The sequence below is a fragment of the Neophocaena asiaeorientalis genome, unplaced genomic scaffold, assembly GCF_003031525.2.
Source record: "Neophocaena asiaeorientalis asiaeorientalis breed wild unplaced genomic scaffold, Neophocaena_asiaeorientalis_V1.1 scaffold152, whole genome shotgun sequence".
Lineage (NCBI taxonomy): Eukaryota > Metazoa > Chordata > Mammalia > Artiodactyla > Phocoenidae > Neophocaena > Neophocaena asiaeorientalis.
In genome coordinates, this window is record NW_020185338.1 from 2005232 (window position 1) to 2028725 (window position 23494).

The 23494-nt window shown below is 43.6% G+C and overlaps 1 protein-coding gene across 4 annotated transcripts in view; it reads left to right on the forward strand.

Moving 5' to 3' along the window:
- Window positions 1-23494, forward strand: part of TTC7B (tetratricopeptide repeat domain 7B) — a 216538-nt gene that overhangs the window by 82558 nt on the left and 110486 nt on the right. For all 4 annotated transcript variants that reach the window (XM_024736251.1, XM_024736254.1, XM_024736253.1 and 1 more), the window contains 4 exons: window positions 444-522; window positions 6415-6587; window positions 13828-13891; window positions 17718-17855. In XM_024736251.1, coding sequence (XP_024592019.1) covers window positions 444-522; window positions 6415-6587; window positions 13828-13891; window positions 17718-17855 — 454 coding nt within the window. The remainder of the gene's footprint in view (window positions 1-443; window positions 523-6414; window positions 6588-13827; window positions 13892-17717; window positions 17856-23494) is intronic.

Consider the following 23494-nt stretch of genomic DNA (forward strand, 5'->3'; position numbering starts at 1 on the left):
TGCCTGTAAAGGTTGCAGGTCACAAGAAGCCTTTCCCACGTCGCACACAGTGCCTTGTTGATACTCCTGTACCCCTTTGCCACCCACCTTGTGGTGAAAAGATAGAGTTTTCAGCACCACTCAGCAGAGCAGGAAAACTCCTCAGCCACTGTGAGGTAGAAGATAGACTCTGGAAAGATATCTTGCCTTTTGTTTTTTTGCCTCGGATCTGATCTTCCGACATTTATTTTCTCGAGAAAATTGAGTTGTGGAAGTTCAAAAGACCATTGATCCTAGGTCAAACTTTTCAGAGTTGAACAAAGATGGACAGGCACGTGCAGAATGATTGCTTACAGTCTCGCCAACAGCTTTTATGTAGGCAAAATGAATTGAAATATGTGTATAAAATATTTAACATTAATACACGCCAGACGGAAACCCTGTCAAATTCTGTGTGCACACAGGAACTTGACACGAGGAGTCGGGAGATTTAGAGAGATCCTCAGAGCAGTGGAAACGAGAACCACCCAGAACCTGCGAATGGTAAGTGTAACTAATGACTTGGCTGAGGCCCGAGGCACTGCAAGCCTCTCTCTCTTTCATACGTGTGTTACAAACGATATATTATACATCATAGCACACTATGTAATATAGACATCATACGTTATAAATTATATCTCAGTGAAGCATATATATTACATCATATGTTCACCCAAAGTCATGAGATTTTAGTAGTCACAGAATTGTTCAGTTTCAATTAGAATTGAAACTAATATTTAATTTCAGAACATTCTCATCACTCCCCCAAAATCTCCATGCCCATTACTAGTCAATCCCCATTCTTCCCTTCCCCCAGCTTCTGACAGCCACTAATTTACTTCCTGTCTCTATGGTGTGCCTCTTCTGGACGTTTCATATAAATGGAATTATACAGTGTGTGGTCTCTTTTGTGACTGGCTTCCTTTACTTAGCATAGCGTTTTCAAGGTTCATGCACCTTATGCCACGTGTCCGCCTTGCATTCCTTTTCGTGGCGGCATGCTATTCCATCGTATGGATAGACCACATTTTTGTTTATTCAGTCATCAGTCAATAGACATTTTTTGTTTCCACTTTTCAGCTTTTATGAATAATGCTGCTACAAACATTCCCATGCAAGTTTTTATGTGTATATATGTGTTCATTTTTCTTGAGTATATACCTAGGAGTGGAATTGCTAGGTCATATGGTAACTCTACATTTAACATTTGGAGGAATTGCCCAACTATTTGTCAAATCGGTTGCACCATTTTACATTCTCACCAGAAATTATGAGGGTTCCAGTTTTTCCATGTCCTCAACGACACGTGTTTATTATCTTTTTCTTTAGTTCTAGCCATCCTAGTGGGTGTGAAGTGCTGTCTCATTGTGGTTTTGATTTACACTCCCTGATGGCTAATGATGTTGAGCATCTTTTCAGTTGCTTCTCGGTAATGCTCTCTCTTGAAACATAAAAACTGCATCCTGTATAGCAGTTAGAAGGTACACCCTCCTGATGCCAGTGCGGTGAAGGGTTAGTTGTAGGCTGATGATTCATACCAAAACCCAGACAGAGCAAAGCAGATTAGATCCTGAGGAGAACCTAGCTGTTGGACTAACTATATTGACCATAAAACCCAGAAATAGAAAAGCTAGTTAAATAGACTGGTTGATCAGCAGCTTGGCTCTCCTGTTGACTTGAGTTCTCTCTCTTTCCTTTTAAACCTTTCACCTTCCTGTCTGGGAGGCTCATTAATTATACCTCCACACTTTACCCTTCAGAGCCAGAGTCATCAAGTGTTTGGGTGAGGCCTGGTGCTCATGGAAGCTAAGAAGTGCCCCAGGCCCCAGCCGATGTGGCAGCCCCCCTAAGACCGCAGTGTCCTTGGTCTCGTCATCCATGCTGTTGTCCTCCCATTATCATGAGTCCTTTAAATGCTGTGGGACAGTGTTCAGTTGGGCAAGGCTAAGAGATTCCTGTCCTGGGAAATGAGGCTGTATCTTCATGCTAAGGATGTGGACATACAACTCACTGACCCAGATGGCTAAGCCATAGGCTTTCCTAGAATTATGGGAGGTAAGACAAGACGGGCGACTTCACACACACACCGCACCAAGAACTCACTTGGTCTTCGATATCTACTTATGTATTATATGATTTATGGGTGCCTTCAGAAGTTCAAACAAAACATTTTTGATCTTCACAGTCCTTTAAGGGAAAAAACCTGCAAAAATATGAATAGGGCTTCCCTGGTGATGCAGTGGTTGAGAGTCCGCCTGCCGATGCAGGGGACACGGGTTCGTGCCCCGGTCCGGGAAGATCCCACATGACGCGTGGCGGCTGGGCCCGTGAGCCATGGCCGCTGAGCCTGCACATCCGGAGCCTGTGCTCCGCAACGGGAGAGGCCACAACAGTGAGAGGCCCGCATACCGCAAAAAAAATATATATATATGGATAAAAATTATTGCCATCTATCTTTTCTCTCAAACTGACCTACTCCCAACATTCCATAAAACTTCTGAACTGGTCAGCGTGAATAGCTTCTTCTAAGATTTGGAAGCACAATGAAAGTAACTGGTTATATTGGCAAGTGTTCTTATAATTGTTTTAAAAGCACATTTAAAATGTCAATCTTTTGGGCTTCCCTGGTGACTCAGGGGTTAAGAATCTGCCTGCCAGTGCAGGAGCACGGGTTCAAGCCCTGGTCCAGGAGGATCCCACATGCCGCGGAGCATCTAAGCCCGTGCACCACAACTACCAAGCCTGCACTCCAGAGCCCGCGAGCCACAACTACTGAAGCCCGCATGCCTAGAGCCTGTGCACTGCAACAAGAGAAGCCACCGCAATGGGAAGCCCACACACCGCAACAAAGGGTAGCCCCCGTGTGCTACAACTAGAGAAAGCCTGTGCAAAGCAACGAAGACCCAACGGAGCCATAAATAAATAAATAAATAAAAATTTTAAAAATGCCAGTCTTTCAAAATTGCTTATAGACTCTCAAAAAATATATATTTTGTTAAGGAAATAAAGGGTGTTTCCTCGTTAAAAGGTTGAGTGCATGCACTGCACTGTGAGAATCTGCTTGCTGCTTACTCCAATATTATTTATCAAAATTAGAGAATATCTTCCATTATTGTCTGAGGTTTATGATTTTCAAATCAATGTGTTTTAACTTATAAAAATCCTGTGAGGTAGGATTCTGACTAGAGATGTTAGGAAGGAAGACAGTTTTCTTCTTCTTTTTTTTTTTTTTTTTCTTTTTTCTGAGAAGCCCAGTGAAGAGGCTTCTAAAGAAAGCCAGTGTAGATAAAGCTGCCCCTGGGCACTTTCAGCTGTTAACTGACTGGTTAGTGTTAATGTAAGCGGGGGGAGTCACTTCCCACTCAATGTCACACTTGAGTTGCAAGTACACCTTTGGTCTTGGTTGATGGTTCTCAAGTGACCTAAGTTAAACCGTTTCTAATCCCTTGAGTACTTAACGAGAGGTGTGCAGCAGAACCATCTGGGGAACTGTGAGCAAACACACATCCCTGTACCTGACCTCAGAAATGCCACCTGAGCCAGTCTGCGGCAGGGCCTGAAAATCCGTATTTTCTAGTTTCCACAAGTGAGTCTTTGCCCACTCTAGTTGAGAAGCATTTCCTGGGAAGTCTACACCGGTGTCTTGGTTTCCGGTGGACATCAGGAAACTTCTCCAGCTATTGCCACTTATAAGACAGTGTTTCCATCAGCCTTAATTGCTGTATGATTCTTTTTAGATTAGCTGATAATTACAAATTTATGATATCCTTATGAGATGAAAAAGTTGCTTTGTAAACTCTGGTGTGAGACCATAGCAGAGAAGGATTTAAAAGTACATTCACAGAAACCCCATTTCTAGATAAATAATTGACAGCAGGTGTTCAAATCAAAACTTGTATATGAATTTTCATAGCAGCATTATTGACAATAGCCAAAAGACGGAAACAATCCAAATGTCTACCAACTGACGATTGAATAAACAAAATGTGGTCTAGCCATACAATGGAATATCATTCAGCTATAAAAAGGAATGAAGTACTGATTCATGCTACCACATGGATGAACCTTGAAAACATTAATCTAAGTAAGAGAAGCCAGACACAAAAAGACCACATATTATATGATTCCATTTATGTGAAATGTCCAGAAGAGGCAAACCTATAGTGACAGAAAGCAGATTAGTTGTTCCCGGGGGGTGGAAGGAGGGAGAATGGAGAGTGACTTCTTAGAGGGTATGGGGTTTCCTTTTAGGGTAAAGAATGTTCTGGAACTAGAGTGGTCATGGTTGTACAACATGGTGAATGTGCTAAATGCCATTGGAGTGTACACTTTAAAATGGTTAACATGGTGAATTTTATGTTATGTGAATTTTATCGCAATTTAAAATCACATACAAAAAAGTGCATTTAATGACCCAGTTTGTACAAAGAAGTTCAAGTCTTCTTCCAGACCAGCTTCTCTCCTTTCCTTCCTTTAATTCTAAATGTATTTGAAATGTATTTGGTAGCTACCAACAATGTTTAGACATTTAAACCGCAAGCTAAATATAACCGGAGTATAAAACATAAAAGGTATCATAGATATTGGTGATCTTGCTGATAATTTCTCATATTTAATCTCCTTTTCTGAACTTCATTTGAGATTTCAGTGAACACAGCCAACATCCTTCCTAATCGGTAATGCATGACGAGGTGATGCCTTTAAAATGTGCAATCACATAACCTCATTTTAAAAATCTCTCCGGAAGGTTAATACCTTGAGGGAAAATGAGATCTAGCGTGAGCTATCCAGCAGTGGACAAGCAAACTGTTTTGAGGGCAGAGACTTTTACAACTTTAGAATCCCTCCATGGCAGATACATCCAGAAAGTGAAGTTCTTTGTTCATTTTTCTCCTTTAACGTTTTTTTCTCAGCTATAGTGAGTGGAGGTTATTTTTGCTAGTTGACGCTTCCAGCAGAAGTCATTAGCTTATATGACTGCAGTGAGATCAAGATGAGGCTGTAATGGAAGGTTTAAGAAAACAGTTCAGGAACTGTTTAGGTCCTAAAAATTGTGCTCTTATGAGATCTTTACAGATGGCTCAGCTGGGGATGATAGGAGTGCATTTAATTTCACATTCTTATAGACATTTAAAGCTAGTGAGTCTTACTTTGGAATAATGAAGAAAATTCGCCTTTACCCAGTGGCTATCAGAAACCACTAAGCTAGTGATTTGGTTGCATTTAGGATTCCTTGTGGTGTTTTAAGAGATTTCACATGGATGAAAGCCTAGCAAAGTTCTCTTCTGGAAAATATTTATTTAAAAAGGCTCATTGTCAGGGAAGATCAGCATTCTTTGTCTGCATCTTCCAAAGAATGCTAAAACCTTGTGGAAAAACCTGCTGGTTGAAGTTGTCTTTGGCCACCTCTGGCTGATTGTGAGGGGCCTGGACCACCCTGAGATGCAGCGCTTCTATTTTCGGAGGGATTTTTTTTTTTTTTTTTTACTTCTCTTCTTTGTCACTGGAAGATTATGAGGTAAGTTAACTGATATGCATCAGTTAACAAAGTACTTCTTAGTAGCTGCCACATCTCCCTCCCCCATACATCTACGTGATGCTGTTCTAGGCAGTGGAGCTATAGAGTTTGGAAAAACATAGTAATCTGCACCTAACTTAGAAGAACAAGATCTGGATATTTCTGGGTTTTCACAGTAAGAAAGGAGATCCCTACCCAGCTTTAAAAAAACGGTCTTCTGGATCAGTAGCCATAGTCACTTTGCCAGCTCTCCACTTTGCTCAAGGCCAGTGGGAACCTTTGGGCTGAAGGGCCAGGATGCAGTAAGCACGGGGCCTCAGGTACTGAGTCGCAGGGTGGGACTGTGAAGGACTTGCCCTTGGCACTCTGAAGAAAGAAGACATTCTAAAAATCTGCTCTGAACATCATCTTATCATCAACGAAGAGATTTTTTTTCAGGGATTACATCATCTAGGTTGAGTACTGGCTTTCTGCCAAGGTCGGGCTTTGGCAGGCCTCGGTTGGGAGGTGATGAAAATATTTGCAGTTCACCTATTATTTATAAGAGCTTTTGGAAAAGAGCTTAACTAAAAGTTTCAGTTGTTTCCGGTATAAAACATGTTTAGTGTTCCAGAGTATAACAGAGGCAGGGCAGCATTTGAAGGGCATAAACTTATTTCTTTTTTAATCTTTCAAATATCTTAGTGTATCATTTTTTCTTTTCTTTTTTTGTCATCAACTGATATAATTTTCATCATAGGAATAGACATTTTTAATTATGAGTCTTGGAACAGTGATGACAAAGTGATGACTAAAACATATTTATTAAATGAGCGAATGAATGAATGAATGATACAAAATAGATTCATGGCTGTGCCTTTGCTCCTTTGTGTCCCCAGACAATAGCCAGGCAGCTGGCGGAGATCTTGTTGCGGGGTATGTGTGAGCAGAGCTACTGGAACCCTCTGGAGAATCCACCATGCCAGTCACCTCTGGACGATCCTCTCCGGAAAGGAGCAAACACAAAAACCTACACCCTCACGCGGAAAGCCCGTGTCTACTCAGGAGAGAAGTATGGGAGTTGGTGTCCTCATCTGTAGGTTAGGGGATGGGAGGGAAACTTCAGGAAAATGTAAGGATTGAATAGAAGTTCAAGGGTAGGTTTTCTACCAGTTTAATAAAGATAGCTCTTTACTCTTCATAATTTCAGCAAATATCCATGCCTGAGTGGGGACGTTTTGAGTAGGGAAATGCTCTCATCTAGTGCTTGGCTGCCATTCTCAGCCTTCACTGTTGGTCTTGGAGATTTTCATTTCGTTTATTATAAGAACCGCAGAACCATACAGCAGTCAGTGACAAAGCTATTAGTAAGCCAGAGTTGACTTTTCTTTACTTTTCCTCAGCAATTCCTTGATCCTTTTGTTTAAAAGCTTGTTTTAAACTGAATTAGCTGGAAGAAGAAGGCGAATTTGATAATTTACAGGTGATTGGAAGGTGATGTCTCTTTAGAATGTTTTAATTGGTTTAAGTTTTGGATTGGGAACTTGATCACCTTTGAGGAAAATGGGCTAGGGAAACACTCCGGTCTCAGCCTGGGATTTCCCCAGGTCCGGGAAGGAGGAGGTGGGAGGGAGAGAGACCACAAGAAGGCCGGGAGACGGGAACAGGGGTTGACTCATTCCTCCCCTCAAAGCTTTCCTTCCCGTCTTTGTTCCTACAAGGACAAGGCATGATGGCTTTTCAGAACCTCTCCATGAAGCAAAGGGGAACGTGTAAGAATAAATACGGAAACCTTCTTTAGTCATTACAAATTGGAAAAATGGCTGAAAGACCGCAGGCTGCTGCTTCTGAGGCCCCAGAAAGCACTGACAGCCATGGGGTGATTAGATAGTTATTACGTGTGTGACTTCTGAACGCAATGCCGCATTTTACAAGGGGCAGCATTTCTCAGGGTAACTGCCTCTTAATCCTCTTAAATTGACCCTGGCATTTGTCTCCCTCCTCACCTTGTTCAATTTGCATTTCTTATATGGATTCAGACTCGTGAGCATTTTCTTAACTTTTCCCTGCGTTTACTCCTTAGTACTTATCTGGATTCATAGAACATCTGTTCTAGCAATTCTCAAACTCTCACTTTTAAAATGCTGACCCCTCATTATTAACTATTTAGCAGCAGGATTGGGGTTCTTTTTTAGGTGATATTTAAATCTTAAAAATAGATCCTAGAGTTTTCTTCTGCTTCAGATGCTTCTTAATAGCCAAAGTGCTGGTATATTGAAGAATCTAAATCTTGTTCCCTCCCCCAATCAAGTTTGACACATGGATGAAGCCCTGTGTCTCTCTGGGTGCGATTCCAGTGTGGCCTCACCCCTTGAAGGCAGAGAAGCTCACAGTGCTGGCCACTTCTCCCTTACTTCCTAAACCACTCAGCCTCTGTCACTCTTTTAACAAGGAGAATCATGGAGGCAAAATGCAGATCTAGTTAAATGAAGTTATTAGTTAAAGGGAAGATTCCCATGTGACAGGTTACTGAGACACAAGTTTCATTTCACACAAATACACACATTTGATAATTTACAGTTTATTTTAAACTGTTTTCTTGAGATATAATTCACATACTATATAATTCATTCATTTAAAGTGTACAATTCACATTAATATAGCTTTTAATATAGTCACATAGCCCATCACTACAGTCAAATTTAGAATACTTTCACTACCCCCAAAATAAACCTAGCACCCCTTAGCTGTCACCCGCCATCCCCCAAACACTTGTATTTTCACATGAATTTTAGGATCATTTTGTCTATTTCTGCAAAAAAAAAAAAAAGGCAACTGGAATTTTGTAGGAATTGCATTTAATCTGTAGCTCAGTTGGAGGAGTATTGCCATCTTGACAATATTAAGTCTTCTGATCCATGAACATGGGATATCTTTCCATTTATTTAGGTTTTCTTTAACTTTTTTCAGCAACAATTTGTAGTTTTCAGGGTATAAGGTTTGCACTTTTTTTTTTTTTTTTCGCGGTACACGGGCCTCTCACTGTTATGGCCTCTCCCATTGCGGGGCACAGGCTCCAGACACGCAGGCTCACCGGCCATGGCTCACGGGCCCAGCCGCTCCTTGGCATGTGGGATCTTCCCGGACCGGGGCACGAACCTGTGTCCCCTACATCGGCAGGCGGACTCTCAACCACTGTGCCACCAGGGAAGCCCTGCTTTTGTTAAACTTATTCTTAAGGATGTTTTGGTGTGTGCTATTCTTTTTGATACTATCACAAATGGAATTGTTATTATTAATTTCATTTTGGGGCTGTTCATTGCAAGTATATAGAAGTAAAATTGGTTTTCTATATTGATCTTGTATACTGAAGTCTTGCTGAGCTTGTTTATTAGTTCTAATAGTTTTTTTTAGATTCTTTAGGATTTTCTATATACAAGATCATGTCATCTGCAAATATAGTTTTACTTCTTCCTAACATAGATGGCTTTTATTTCATTTTCTTTCCTAATTGCCCTGGGTAGAACCTCCAGTACAATGTTGAATAGATGTGGCAAGAGTGGACACCTTTGTTTTATTCCTGATCTTAGGAAAGGGAAAACATCCAGTCTTTCACTATTAAGCATGATGTTAGCTGTGGGTTTTCATAGATGTCCTTTATCAGGTTGAGGAAAGTCCCTTCTATTACTAGTTTGTTGAGTATATTTTTTTGTGAAAAGGTTTTGAACTTGTCAAATGCTTTTTCTGTATCTACTGAGATGATCATCTGGCTTTTGTCCTTTATTCTATTGATGTGATGTATTACATTAATTGATTTTCAGATATGAAGCCAACCTTGCATTCCTAGGTGAATCCCACTAGGTATATAATCCTTATTTATTACTGAGTTTGATTTACTAGTATTTTGTTGAGGATTTTTGCATCAATAGTCATAAAATAATTGATCTATAGTTTTCTTTTCTCATGATGTTTTTGTCTAATTTTGGTATGAGGATAATACTAGCCTTGTAGAATGAGTGGGAAATATTCCTTCCTCTTCTATTTTTGGAAAGAGTTTATGGAGAATTATTATTAATTCTTCTTTAAATGTTTGGTAGAATTCACCAGTGAAGCCATCTGGTCGTGGGCTTTTCTTTGTGGGAATGTTTTTGATTACTAATCCACTCCCTTTACTTGTTACAGAGCTATTAAGATTTTCTATTTCTTCAGTTTTGGTAGTTTGTGTCTTTCTAGAAATTTGTCCATTTCATCTAAGTTACCTAATTTGCTGAGCACAGTTGTTCATAGTATTCACGTACACACACACATATAATTTCTATAAGATTGGTAGTCATGTACCCTCTTCCATTTCTCATTTCTCCTTTTAGTAATTTGAGTCTTCTCTTTCTTTTCTGGGTCAGTCTACCCAAAAAGTTTGTCCAAGTCTTATTGATCTTTTTGAAGAATTAACTTTCAGTTTTGTTGATTTTTCTCTATTGTGTTTCTATTTCTCTAGTTAGTTCATCTCTGTGCTAATCTTTCTTCCTTCGGTTATCACCATCAGCTTTTAGCTTTCTAGTTTTGCATGTTCATACCCTTACTTCGGATTTATTAGTAAAGAGAGAAAATCTGCTTGGGGTTTCCTTATTAACAAGACAGGACTCTCCAATCAAGCAATTTTGTGGCAAAAAGATGTTACTACCAGTTCAGTTATGTGAGTTGGGAGGTAAAAAAGGGGAATCCATAGATGATGTTTAAATCTCATTTTGGCCGGTGGTCCCTCCTCTCTCCCCTCTTATGAGGAACGTGAGCACAAAGCAAACTTTATGTGCCATAGATCCTTCCAGCTCCAGCAAACCACACGGACCATTCAGGACCATTGGTCATAATGGACAATTACTGAAAAATAACCTCTACCAGAAAACTCCCCTCCCTGTCACTGCAACCTGGATGTGAAGTGGGTACAGGATGCTCGTCCTCTCTCTGTCTTAAATGTTGAAAGGAAATAAAACGCTGATAATCCAAGGTAAAAAAAGAGAGGAAGAATCACATGCCATAGGCCTCCTTACTTCCTTTTTTCTAGATCTTTCTATGAAGAATTTTTTTGACTTTTGTTTACTTATTTTTTAAGTAAGCTTTTTACTGACACATAATATACATTGCGAAAAACACACGAACCGAAAGTAGAAAACTTGATGAATTTTCACTAAGTGAACACATGCAAGTAATTTAGCATCCTGGTCAAGAACTAGACATTGCCAGAACCCTAGAAGGACTCTCTGTACCCTCCCCCAGTTACTACTCCCTGCCCAAGGGTAACCCTATCCTGACTTCTATCACTGTAGTTAGTCTGGCCCATTTTTGAAATTTACATGAATGGAATCATATATTAAGTACTTTTACGTTTAACTTCTTTTGTGTAACATTATATTGGAGAGATTCATCCATATTTTTGCATGTAGTAGTAGTTTGTTTTTGTTGTTGAATAGTATTCCATTTTATTAATATACTCCCATATGTTGATCCATTCTACTCTTGATGGACATTTGCGTTGTTCCTCATTTGGAGCTAATAGGAATAGTGCTGCTATGAATATTCTTATACATGTTTCTTAGTCCACATATGTGTGCATGTCACTCAAGTATGTTTTTACTTCCACTGTATTTCTCCTTGTAAAAAGCGCTTGAGGTGGCTTAGATAATTAAATGCATATTAGACTAGATAATTAGCATTAAGTAGAGGAGGAAGCTAGAAACCACTATGATGCCAGGAAGCGGATGATGATTTATTGAAAACTAGGAGTGCCATACGTTGTGCTAAACTCCTCGGTAGGCCTAAGAGGAGAAAGTAATTATCATGGCGTGCTAAATACAGGTCTGAGCCTCCTGGTAGCCAATGCAGAGGTTTGGTAAGGACGAGGATGCTGTTCAAAGTTTAAAGATAGGGGACATTGAAGGGTCCTAACAACTACTTGATGGCAGAACCGAAGCTGTGAACGACCATCCCTTCAATCAGCTTCCTCCAGGTCTAAGGCCCCAGTTTTCTGGCTCCACAAGGCTGAGGCCTGGGCACCCCAGGATCCCCTCTTGAGGCTCTTGGGCCCCAAGAGGATAATATCACAAAAGTAGGGCCCCAACAATTTTGACTGTCCACCCTGAGCTCCACACTTCCCTGGGCAGGGAAGAGGGAAAGAATGACCAGAAATAGATCTAGAGAATTCATAATTATGGAGAAGGGGGCATTCCAGTGGGTAGTTTTTTAGGCATTTCTCTTAAAACTATCCCTTCCCCCTCCCCCGCCCCCCACTTCTTCTTACCAGCCCTGAGAACTTTGCAGCACCCCTGAGTACCCATCTTTCCTGCCTTGAAAAGAAGGGTAGAGGAAGTAGAATTAGAATCAGTTAATGTGCTACTTGTTAGCAGCTCTAGTAAAAATAACACAACCTCACATTTAAGTAGACTAGATGGCTCAAGTGGAATTTGGGGATTATCTCTGGACTGAATTTGCTGGTGTTAAGTTATGATTAGAATGGGCTCCCTCTCTTTTCAATTAGTCTGGACAATGCAGAACTGGGTAGCTGTGAAAAAAATGATTAATGGTTCTGCTTTATTTATAAGGTCCCAACTGCATGTAAGCATGAGCCAGGATATCAGGAACTGATTGCTGGATGGAGATACACACAGACACATACACAGACAGACACACACACAGACACACACACACATGAGCATTCTTAATTCAAAACCTGTTGGCTCTATTTCTGAATTTAAGGGGAAAGAAATGTTCCATCTTCCAAAAACCCAAATCACCTCAAGTTACCTCTTTAAGGAGGTCACCGCACATTCCAGAATCCTGCTTCTCACTCACAGCCCAGCCCTTTTATAAATTTTAGCCCTGCAGGAGCAATAGGAACCATCCCACAGGTGGTTTCCTTACCTCCAGGGATGACTGAATTGTAAAAAGAGTATCAGTCACTGGACTTTTCTGTCTTACTCCTCATGGCCCTTTGACACAATACAAAATTTGCCAGCACTTCAAAGAGAACAAATATTTGCAATCATTTGGAAAACATTTTTTTGGCCATTTTGGGGGGGAAATCATCCCTTCTCTTAAGTTAAATGATTGTAATATTACCCCTGGGAAGATGTAAATTTAGTCTTTATTTAGTCATCTCCAAAACATCCCCAAGTTTTTTTAACCAAGTTCATTTTTATTGCACTCTTCTACCATTCCACGAAAAAGAGTTGATGGGACTTCCCTGGCAGTCCAGTGGTTAAAACTCTGCGCTTCCACTGCAGGGGGTGCGGGCTTGATCCCTGGTGGGGGAACTAAGATCCCACATGCCCGCCTGGCATGGCCGAAAAACAAACAAACAAAAAAGCAAGAACCGAGAAAAAAAGAAACAGAGTTGAATTTGGCCCAACCAGTGATAAGACTTACAATTCTACTCAAAGAATGCTAGAACTTTAGAACGGGGGAAAATGCTGGAGGGTTTTTTATTTTTCCGACTGTGCCCCGCGGCTTGTGGGATCGTAGCTCCCTAACCAGGGATTGAACCCCCGGCCCCCGGACGATGAGAGCGCAGAGTCCTAACCACTGGACCACCAGAGAATTCCCTGGAGGTCTTTTAAAACGCTCAGGGCACAAAAAATAGGATCTAGGGAATGGAGACCAGAGTTATGTTTGGTTTTTATTGTTCTTTAATCCTGAGCAGCATTGAGCTTAAAAGCTTTTTATTTTAATCCAAGATGGTAGAGTTCAGCCAAATCCCATAAAGTTGATGAATAAGACAGCTCCTGCGTGCCACCCCATAGTACACGTGTGTTTGAGTAAGATAGCTCACAAAGTTCTTAGAGTATTCTAGAAATCATTCAAACTCTAAAATTGCTTCCTATCTCCTGTTTCATCTAAATGACAATATACAATACGCCAGCTAGCAAGTAAGAGGTAAGAAGAGTACCATGTAACGAAATGTCTTCAGTTTATACCTCGTAATGGGTTTAGGAGAAAGCTTGTGTTATTTAGATAACGTCAGTTTGTAGTGATCAAACTTTCCGCCTCTGTAATAGGCACAAACGTTCTTTGGGCTTTTAACTTGGTTTCTACAGCTTTACCCGGCTGCCTGCTATTAAAATGCGTAGTTAAAATGTATACATTCCATAGATTACCATAGAAATAAACAAATTAATCCAGGGGCCCAGATTATACAGTATTTTTCATGGGTTCTACACGATATAAAAAGCTAGAAGCTGTTAGCCCTTCAGTTCTGCTTAGTCACGTATTTTGTGTTATTTTGAAATTGCCATATATCAAAGTCAATTTTCTTTATACAGCATTTTTTGTCCTCAAGAAAATACTGAAGAAGCCCTGTTGTTATTGCTGATTAGTGAATCAATGGTGAGTAGAATGTGTTTTTACATTTCTCTTTCCCCTATTCCTATGGTCCCTGTTTTGATATGGTGACTCCATCAGGATAGTGATTCTTTTTCTTTGGAGAAGAGTACTTTCCAAAGGGAATACCTGGTGGGAAAAAAGTATAGTAGTTTAAAAAAAAGGGACGTTTCTAATTCTTGGACTGGCCAGATATGTCCCTGGGTCAGCCTGGAGCATGGAGCTTCTCTTCCCTTAGTTCATTCATTTATCCACCAAGTACTGATTGAACACTAACACAGTTGTATATGGGTAACTATAGCTAAAATGACCACCAGAGGAACCTCGAAAGGGGAAAGAAGCCCCCAAAAGGTAACCTTTATGAGCCTTCTCCATTTGCCTTGGTGGGAGGGAGAATTTGGGGGTGAAACACTTGTATACTTGAACCTCCGGTTTCCATAGCAGCAGCCTGATGAAACTGCCTCGTCCTCCTGCCCAGGTCCTCTCCCCAAGCCCCCACCAGTTTCCCAGGCGTTGCAGAGCCCAGGCCCAGAGAAGCCACTCCTGTTACCTGGCTCTGCTGTTGCGAGGGAGTTTTTGCCAGACCATCAAATTCCTTTGAAATGTTTTCTTAGTGTTTGGCCAGGATATCAAATGTAGGTCTACGATTTCATCGCTCATCCTTTACTGGGTTTCTACTCTGCATATCGCTAGACATGACAGCCCGGCTTGAAACATTCTGGAGTAATCTGTGTTATGGTAGTTAATACCTTGGCAAGTACATGGTGTCTGCTGAGCACCTGAGCAGAACAGCAAGCCCCTGGAACTTGGAGGGACCTAGAGGTCTTCACATCCACCTAGTTATTTAGACGAGGGACCGGCGGCCCAGAGCAGGCAGAATGGAGGCATCATGCAGTGGTCTGCTGCCCCTTGTAGCAGAGCATCCTGCCTTCTTCCATAGCTCCCACCCCACCAGGCAGGCAGGAGGAGAAAAGAGGAGGAAAAGGAGTCGTAACTAAAGCAAGAGAAGGGGTTCCCTTCTTCCCCAAGCAGACAGTTTAAATGGAGGCGTGAAATACACTCAGGGAGAAAGACTTAGAAACGGAGCACAAGAGGAATGCCTGTGTGCTGAGTGAAAGAGGGGCAGAAGAGGCTGGGATCAGGCAGGCAACGTAGCTTTCTTGCCTTAAGTTAAAGCTTTGGGTTTTCTTGTTCTGTGAAATGGCCCCGAGATGTTTATAAGAGCGAGACTGCTTGAGTCACCGCTTCTTTCTATTTGGAAGCTCTTTGACATCATTGGCCCTACTTCCTCTGAAGGAAACAGGTCGCCCCTGTGGCTCATCTTTCCTTGACTGTCAGCTGGTGACTTAGGACGGTGTCATTTACATCCTCTACTCTACCTTGGCACAGATGTGGAGGCACATATGTGCACAGGCTGGCGCCCAGTGGCCTCCAGTAACTGGTGTTCAGATGGGCAGGTCTCACCGTCATCAGTTCTGGGGGGGCGGGGAGGGGGGCTGCCCACACAGGCCTCATCGCTGGACTCTTCACAACCTGGCACTTAGCTTCCTTTGGGCAGACTTGGTTAGTAACGGTGTAAAAATTCTGAAAGCGTGGTGAGCATACGCTTTCGATTTCTTGGACAATTCTGATTGAAAGGATTGAGTTCTATTGTCAGATCATGTGTTCCAGATTGGAATTTGGGAAACATGGCCACATCTCTAGAATGCTTGCTCTAAGTGTTGTTGTCTTGGGAGTGATGTCCCCAACTCTCCTGCTCCCTCCATGAAGTGGTAGAAACTAGTAATACTCAAAGTTCGGATCCCCTGGAGACAGTCAAATCTGACTCTGTCGTATTTAATTTCCAGGAAGTCTCTTCAGAGGATGGTGAAATCCAGTGACAGTAAATATGAAGGGCTAGGTTGCCAACCAAAATGATTATGTGCTCCCTGTAAATCATTCCATAGTTACGTAGGTAGAAGTCTAAATTAAGTTGCCTTTGGAAGTCTTTTTTCACGTCCCTTGACTCCTTGATTTTTTTCAGTTTTTAGACCGAAAATAGATGTGCTCAATTTCAGAACCAAAATGAGAATTGCCGGGCTTTTTTGGTGTCTGAGAAAATTGTATTCTTTACTGGTCCTAATTTTAACTTAGAAGCATAAATTTGTCCATAGTCCCTCCACCTACAAGAACTCATTTGGAATTGAACTGCATTCTTACCTCAAGTCAAATTAGTTTCCCCAGGAGAAAGGGGTTATCAGAACCATATTAGTACAACTACCACTGAGACAATGTTCTGGGACATTTATTATTTGTGGACCTGTTTGAGGTTCTATATTGTACCTTTTTAATCAAAAAGCACTGAGAGACTTTTTCTTTTAAAAAGAAAAAAAAAGACGCATTTGGGCATAACCTGAAAATCTCTCTTATATGGTGTTTTGTCTTACTCCCTTCTCTCGCAGGCATTGATCTCAATATGGAACATTTAGAGGAAATAAATAAAATGAGACCACTTACAGCAGGCCGTATTTTCCCCAGAGCTTCTTTTTTTGGGTCGAAAGGCACTCCTAACAAGAAAAACTTAGAATGAAATCTTCAAAAGCAGGCTTGTTTCCATAAGAGATGACTCACTTTGTAGGAAGTGGCCTGTCTTATATATTCTTATTCGTCTTTGACATTTAAGAGTAAGGAGTTTTAAAACAAGTAAGTACTGACAGGAGGCTACAAGTCAGTGCCTTGGACTCACACGAAAGAAAGCATTCACCTCATTAGTGAGCAGGAGATTGTGTGCGTGGCCTTTCCAAGTGTCAGGCAGGAAGGTAGACGTCAGCCCGCCTGGACCGGTGACCCTCGTCCTGCACGTGCCACTTCCATGGGGAGAATGGAGGGGCCCTTTCTGTGCTCCTAGGGATGGACTTCTGTTCCTTAGCAAGGAAAAGAAGACAGGAAAAATCTAACTTTATTGATACTGAACTCCCTATTAGGGCGAAAAGGAAAATGAGCTATGTCTAGAGTCTCCAGTACATGTGATATGTCTGGAGGAATCGGGGGAGAAATTTCAAAAGTAATGAAAACAAGTCACTGTGAAGAGCGGTTGATTTCTAGATAGATGAGATAAATAAGCTTGAACGCACCTGCTGTATTTCTGTGCTAAGCAGTGGGGAAGTGAAATAGGCATGCCCTGGTGTTCTCCTGGGTCCTCTGTGCTAATATCTTTTAAAGCAAAAATCCGTTTGCTTCTTGCTGTCTCTTGTACATCTGTTTTGTGCTTCCCTAAACAAAGTTGAATTAGTTTCTGTAGTCTGTTCCAGTGAAGATGTCACATAGGGATTTGAACGTGACTTGGGTGAGAGAGGAAAAGTACGCTATATCTCTGTTGGACTGATGGAACGTGATGACACCATTTGGTGATGGGAAGTGTGGGGCTGGGAATTTTCTCCCGCTCTGTAATGTACAGCAGAAGCAGGATCTACAAGTGAGGCGCAGCAGGGCTTCACTTGGTGGATGATTCTGCTGCCCCAGAGCGCAGCTGTGTCTGCAGCATGGCTGTCTGTGAACCCGAGCCCAGGAGGAACCACCCTGCTTTGCATCGACTCCTAAAGCTTCCTCCAGACGCCTGCTGACAGGGACAAGTGCCCGCCAGGCCTTCAGTGTTTGGATAATACCATGTTACCATGTGCTGTGGTGCTCTGGGGATTTTGAATAAATGACCCCTGTCTCATTTGTGTCCTTGTCTCCAGACCCGCGGCAAGCTCCCAGGGGCAGGAGAGCCTGGATGGCTTCTCTGCGCACGGTGGCAGCTGTGTGCACGGGCTAGCTCACCGTCTGCTTCTCTCCTCTCTGTTGTTTCCAGGCCAACCGGGACGCGGTGCTGAGCAGGATACCTGAGCACAGGAGTGACCGTCTCATCAGTTTACAGAGTGCATCCGTGGTCTATGATTTACTGACCATCGCTCTTGGAAGAAGAGGCCAGTATGAGATGCTGTCAGAGGTACAGCCCTTGAGTCTGGTTGACTTCCAGCAGTGGGTAGTGCTGGCAGTACCAGCACTGTGAAGAGCTGTGGGACCTGGTCTTGTCCCCACCCCCCATCGCTGGCAGACATGTGACCTTGGGCCCATCACTTAACTTTGGTTTCCATCTCTGCAAAATGCGAATTGGGCTAAACGATTAGGTGGTGGAATTCATTGGTGGTCATCTCCTACCAAGGGTCCATAAACCCACTGGGGTGAGTTCACGTATGAGAGAAGGCAAGCGTTTCTCAAGCAGTTTCTCTTTCAGTGTAATTTCCACCATAACCCCAATCTCCCATCTGTGATATTAATTTCCTTGTAAAACAGGTCTTATTTTATATAAAGTATCAATGCATAGCTCCTGGTGAGCTGGCATCTTCTGGCACAGGGTACGTTGGGTGAGCTGGTACAGGCTTCACGGGACGTAAACGCTGTCGTCACGTAGAGTCTTTTACTTGTTCAGAAGAGACCCCAGTTGCTTACAGATCTTGTACCAGGCATTGCCATCTCATTCCCTCAGCTGCTAAGAAACACTTAGGATGGAAGCCTGACGGTTTTCCAGTTTCAGAAGAAGCTGGTTATCCGAGGCTGCGGTTATGCGTTATTGAGTCCCTGCCCAGAATACCAAATCCGCCCTGGTCGGGGCTAAATCAGTAACAAGATCATTTTATCTTCTCTTTAGTGAAGTAAAAAGAAAGAAGGGAAGAAAGACAACTCCTTTTGTTAAAATGAACTTTTCCATGTTATTTATCTTTCTTTTTCTAAATTTACACACATTGCAACAGCCTCTGGGCACGAGGACAGGGAATGAAATACAGTAACAGATCGGCTGAAATCAGATAAGCACCCAGCTCACCCTGTAGCCTGCCTGCCGGTGCATCGCTACATTAGGCAGGAGCCTTGGAGAACAGATGAGCCTGCGTGGCTTGGATCTTTTTTTAGTCTTTGGTTTGGTGACTATACAGGGCAATGGTTACTCAGTCTTCAAAAAAAAAACAAAAAGCCCTCGCAATCTGGCTTAGATAAGGCAATGAGTCCAGATGTTCCTGTCATACACGGTATACCCCCTGGGACACTGCCCAGGCTCGGGATTGGCCCACATTCTTTACCACCCCAGGGGCTGTGGCTTCCTGGGACCCCCTCCTTCTGGCCAGCTTAGCTCCTGTCTGCCACTTCCACCAAAGAGCCCATCTGTGGTGCCACCCAGCTCACAGCTGAGTTCTCTTAAGGTGAACTCCCCTCCACCCCCGACAAACCACTAAAAGTTTCTCGGAGGCCAGGGTTGAGCGTGGTTTGCACGTCTGCTTTCCTCCCATCATGTAGTAACAGAACCTGTCCCCAGCTTGAAATTCCCCTGTGTCCGCAGCAGGTGTGAGGAGCCTGAGGCTGACAGGCTGGACGGCCCCTGCCCACAGGCTTCTCGTCGTGCCACAAGTGACTCCAGGGGCACGGCTGTCATCCTAGCGGCATTCCTCCGCGAGCCCGCAGCTCCCTGGCATGGGCCTCTGCCCGGCACGGAATCCTGGGACCTTGTCTTCAGCCAGATGACTTTCACCTTGACATCACATGTAGCTTCATCTCGTGGTGATGACCTGACGCCCAAGTCACTGGGTAGTCTGGTTGGTTGCCGGAGCCTTTGCAATTCAGAATATGCTCTAGTCACATTGACAACAGTGGAAACAGCGTCAGGGATTGCCTTGAAAGTGCTGGAGCAGAACGGTGGAAGAAAGGGGAATTTATCACTGTATATCCCTTGGAGCCTTTTGAATTTCGTGCCATATCTGTGTTTTATCTATTAAACATATAAATCGATGGATCAAATATATATATAATAGAGGACATTCATTTCTTTAACACATATAAATGCAGCCCCTGGTTCTGTGCCAGGGGCTGTGATTCAGGCCGGGGATGCAGCCGTGGGCGAGGCGGGGTCCCTGTCCGTGAGCGGCTCCCAGCCTAGAGGAAGGCCGCCAAGCAGCAGGCAGTTGCCATCTGGGCTGGCTGCTGCCGGGGGGTCTCCACACAGGGTCTCATCCAGTAATGACGGATCTGAATCCTTGGCCTTAGCTTTTCTTGCTATTTCTACTTAGTTTTGCAGATGGAGCTTCCCCCAGTGCACACGTGGCGGCCACGGTGAAGCAGATCTAAGTAGAGCTGTCTTAGGAGGAAGGCGCAGGTGCACAGCATCTCGAGGGCTGGCCCTGGTTTTGGAGAGCTCGCCTCTTGGAGGAGGGTCTTGGTCCGCCCTTGGCTGAGCACCGACCTCTCTCCCTTGGTCTCGGGCCATGACTTAAAGTGTCCCGCTTCCGTCATTTGCTGGGGTTTCCTTCCTCCCTCCCTCCCTTCCTTCCTCCCTCCCTCCCTTCCTTCCTCCCTCCCTCCCTTCTTCCCTCCCTCCCTATTTCCTTCCTTCCTTCCTCCCCACCCTTCCTTTCTTTCTTCTCATCTGCTCTTCCATTTCCTGAGGACTTTAGGTTAAAAGCCTACCTGGATTTTTTTTTAATTGCGGTAAATTTACATAACATACACTCAACCACTTTAAAAGGTACAATTCAGTGGCATTTAGTACATTCACGCTGTTGTACAACCATCACCTCTAATTTCAAAACACTTTCATCACCCTGGGAGGACACCCCAGCCCCATTAAGCAGCTGTTCCCCACTCCTCCCTGCCCCCAGGCCCTGGCAGCTACTAATCTGCTTTCTGACTTTCTGGATTTACCTAGTTTGAGTATTTCATGTAAATGGAATCATCCATCATATGACCTTTTGTGTCTGGCTTCTTTCACTTGGCGTAATGCTTTCAGGGTCATCCACATGGTAGCATGTATCCGTCCTTCATTCCTTTTTATGGCTGAGTAACATCCCATTGTATAGATAGACCACGATTTGTTTCTCCATTTATAAGTTGGTGGACATTTGGCCGTGGCGACAGTGCTGCTGCGGAGTAACTGGCTTTTAAACTTCCTACATTATTTCTCTGGGCCCCACGGATGTTGGGATTATCATTGTCATTCACGTGGCGGTTGTTTATATCCTGTCTTCATCTGCTGCATCGTCACCACAGTGATCTTTCTCAAACACCCTTCTGTTGAGAAACATTTCATGGCTGTCCCCCTTGCCCCTTCTTTTTCTCCCTCTTCTTTATTTTGTTTTGCTTTCCTTTTCCTCCTGTAATGAAAACAACTTCATTGTCTTTCTGCCCCGTGCTACGGCCCAGCAGACTCCTTGAAGAATCAAAGATTACATACAAACATGGAAAAGAAAAAAGTCACTGAGAATCCCACTCTCCTGAAAGAGTTGACTACCCACTGACATTTTAGAGATCACTTTGTCCTATATCTCTTTATGAACAAGTGCATGTACGTCTATGTAAGTTTCAAGGAATGGGACAGTATCATAGACATTTTATTGTGGATATTCCCCATCATTCTCCTCCCCTCCATTGACATCCCCACCCCAGCCCTGCCTCCTCAACCCCCAAACCCGGGTCAGCCATCTCATGTGTCCTGGGCACAGGCCCTAGAGTCAGAGAGCTTCGGTTTGAGTTCTGGTTCTGCCGCTTACTAGTTGTGTGATCCCGGCAAATCTTTAACCTCTTATGCCTCAGTCTTTCCTTCTGTAAAATAGGCATAATAATCACACCTATGTCAGATCATTCTGAGGGTTATTCGCTAATTCACGTAAAGTGCTCAGAACGGAGCCCTACACGTAGAGCTCATTAAACAGCGGCCGCGTGCTGCTGTGCTGTTTCTACCGCTGGGTGCCCAGGAGTTGCCAGGCATGGGGCAAGCAACTAAGTATACAAAAACAGTATCTTGTCTTCCAGAAACTTCCAGTCTATATAAGGAAATCAGAAAACAACACATGGAAAGGTAACCAGTTAGAGAAGACTAGATAGTGCAAGGCACGTTAATCGCAGGTGAAGGGACTAGGCCGGGTGCAGCAGAGCTGGCAGGTTGGGGGTTCCAGGGAGAATGACAAACAGCTGATGTATGAATTGGCTCTTCGGGGCCTGACAGGAATTAAGTCTAAGAGCAGAGGGACACCCTCATTATCAAGGTCACGGAGGTGCAGGGACATGAGGCCTTGCTCTCATGGAGGGAGGAGAGGAGGCGAGGACATTGGGTGAAAGCATGGAGCCAGGTTGCCAGGCCCTGATGTGTCTGGCACATCATCCTTCAGCTGCTCTGTGAGCAGATTCTCTTTGCCTCTGTGCCGCTGCAGGAACCTTCCTTTCTTCTGGGTAGAATCTTTCATGAACAGAAGAGTGCACCTCCACCAGGCTGCTGTGAGAGGAGAGGTCTTGCCTCCTTCCCACCCTGTCCTCATACCTTCCTCCCTTCTTTTGTCCCCAAACAGCGTCAACACTTATGCATCAGGACGCGGCTAGCGTGGGCCCAGGCACTCCCGCACCAGCAGGAACAGGGTGGGGGGCCCCCAGTCCACCTTCTCATAGTCACGACACCTTTGTGTGTGTCGTAAGCATTGTGCAGACTCCGCCCTTTAAGAACGGTGCTTATGCGGGGAGCAGAGCCACTTTGCAGAAAAACTCTCCTCTCCGTCTCCGTGGTTCAAGATGGAAGGCTCGCCTCAAGATGGGCTGCTTTCTTGTGTGCCTTTCTTTCTCTCGGGACGCTGTTCAGCCGGATCCTGGGCAAGGAGCGCTGTGTGCAAAGGGAATTCAAACCAAAGGAGCATCACATCCTCATCCTAACGGGTTTAAATATAAGCGCAATGGTTACCGTATCTCCAGTGCTAGGAGTTTCAATGTTTTTAAAGACTGATGTGAAGCCCTGCTGAAAGGTTTGTGTAGGAAGGAACACTTCTTTTTCTCCCCCTTTTTAAACAGTAGCACTAGTTGGCATGACAACCTGCGCTATTAAAAGTAAAGCAACAAGCACCGCTTTCTCTGTTTTTTAGAATGAACCCAAGCTGCTAAGGAATTGTTTCTTGAATTTGACTATTCATGGCTCCATTCTGACAGAACGTTTTGGGGTCCTTTTTGAAAGGTGTGTGTATCCCCTCTACACAGACATGGCAGCTTTAAAGACAGAAAGGGTTTTTTTTATCTTTCCTGTTGAATTCGTATTCATTTGTTTATGGTAAATCTCAACAACTTTATAGTTCTGTGGGTAGAACTGTCTGGCTCGTGCTTGTACCAAAGGGGCGTCTACACATCCGTACCCCAAACACTTATTTAATCAGGGAGCCTTGTAGAAAACACTTGAACATCTAACTACATCCGTTTAACCGGCCTATCATTTGTTAGCTTACACTAACATTTGGTATTTCACGCAGCCCCACTCGCTCTGCAGAAACCCAGCCTTGACCTACGTGCCAGGGTCCCTAGAAGGCATCAGGGCGGCCTGATGCAAACGGAGCCGCAGACTTCTGAGAAATCGAGGCAGAGCGTTTGGTTTGTGATAGGTGCATGATAAACACTTGCTGAATAAACCCGTGCTTCAAAACCAATGTACATTCTCATCCTGCTTTCCTTTGGTTTGGGGGTAAGCTGTCCCTGGATGTGCAATGAGTATATCTTCCCCAGGTAGGCCCAAAGGTTAAAGGTCCTGTACTTGGGAAATAGCAGAAGAAGAGGTGGGCCCTGCTTGGGGCA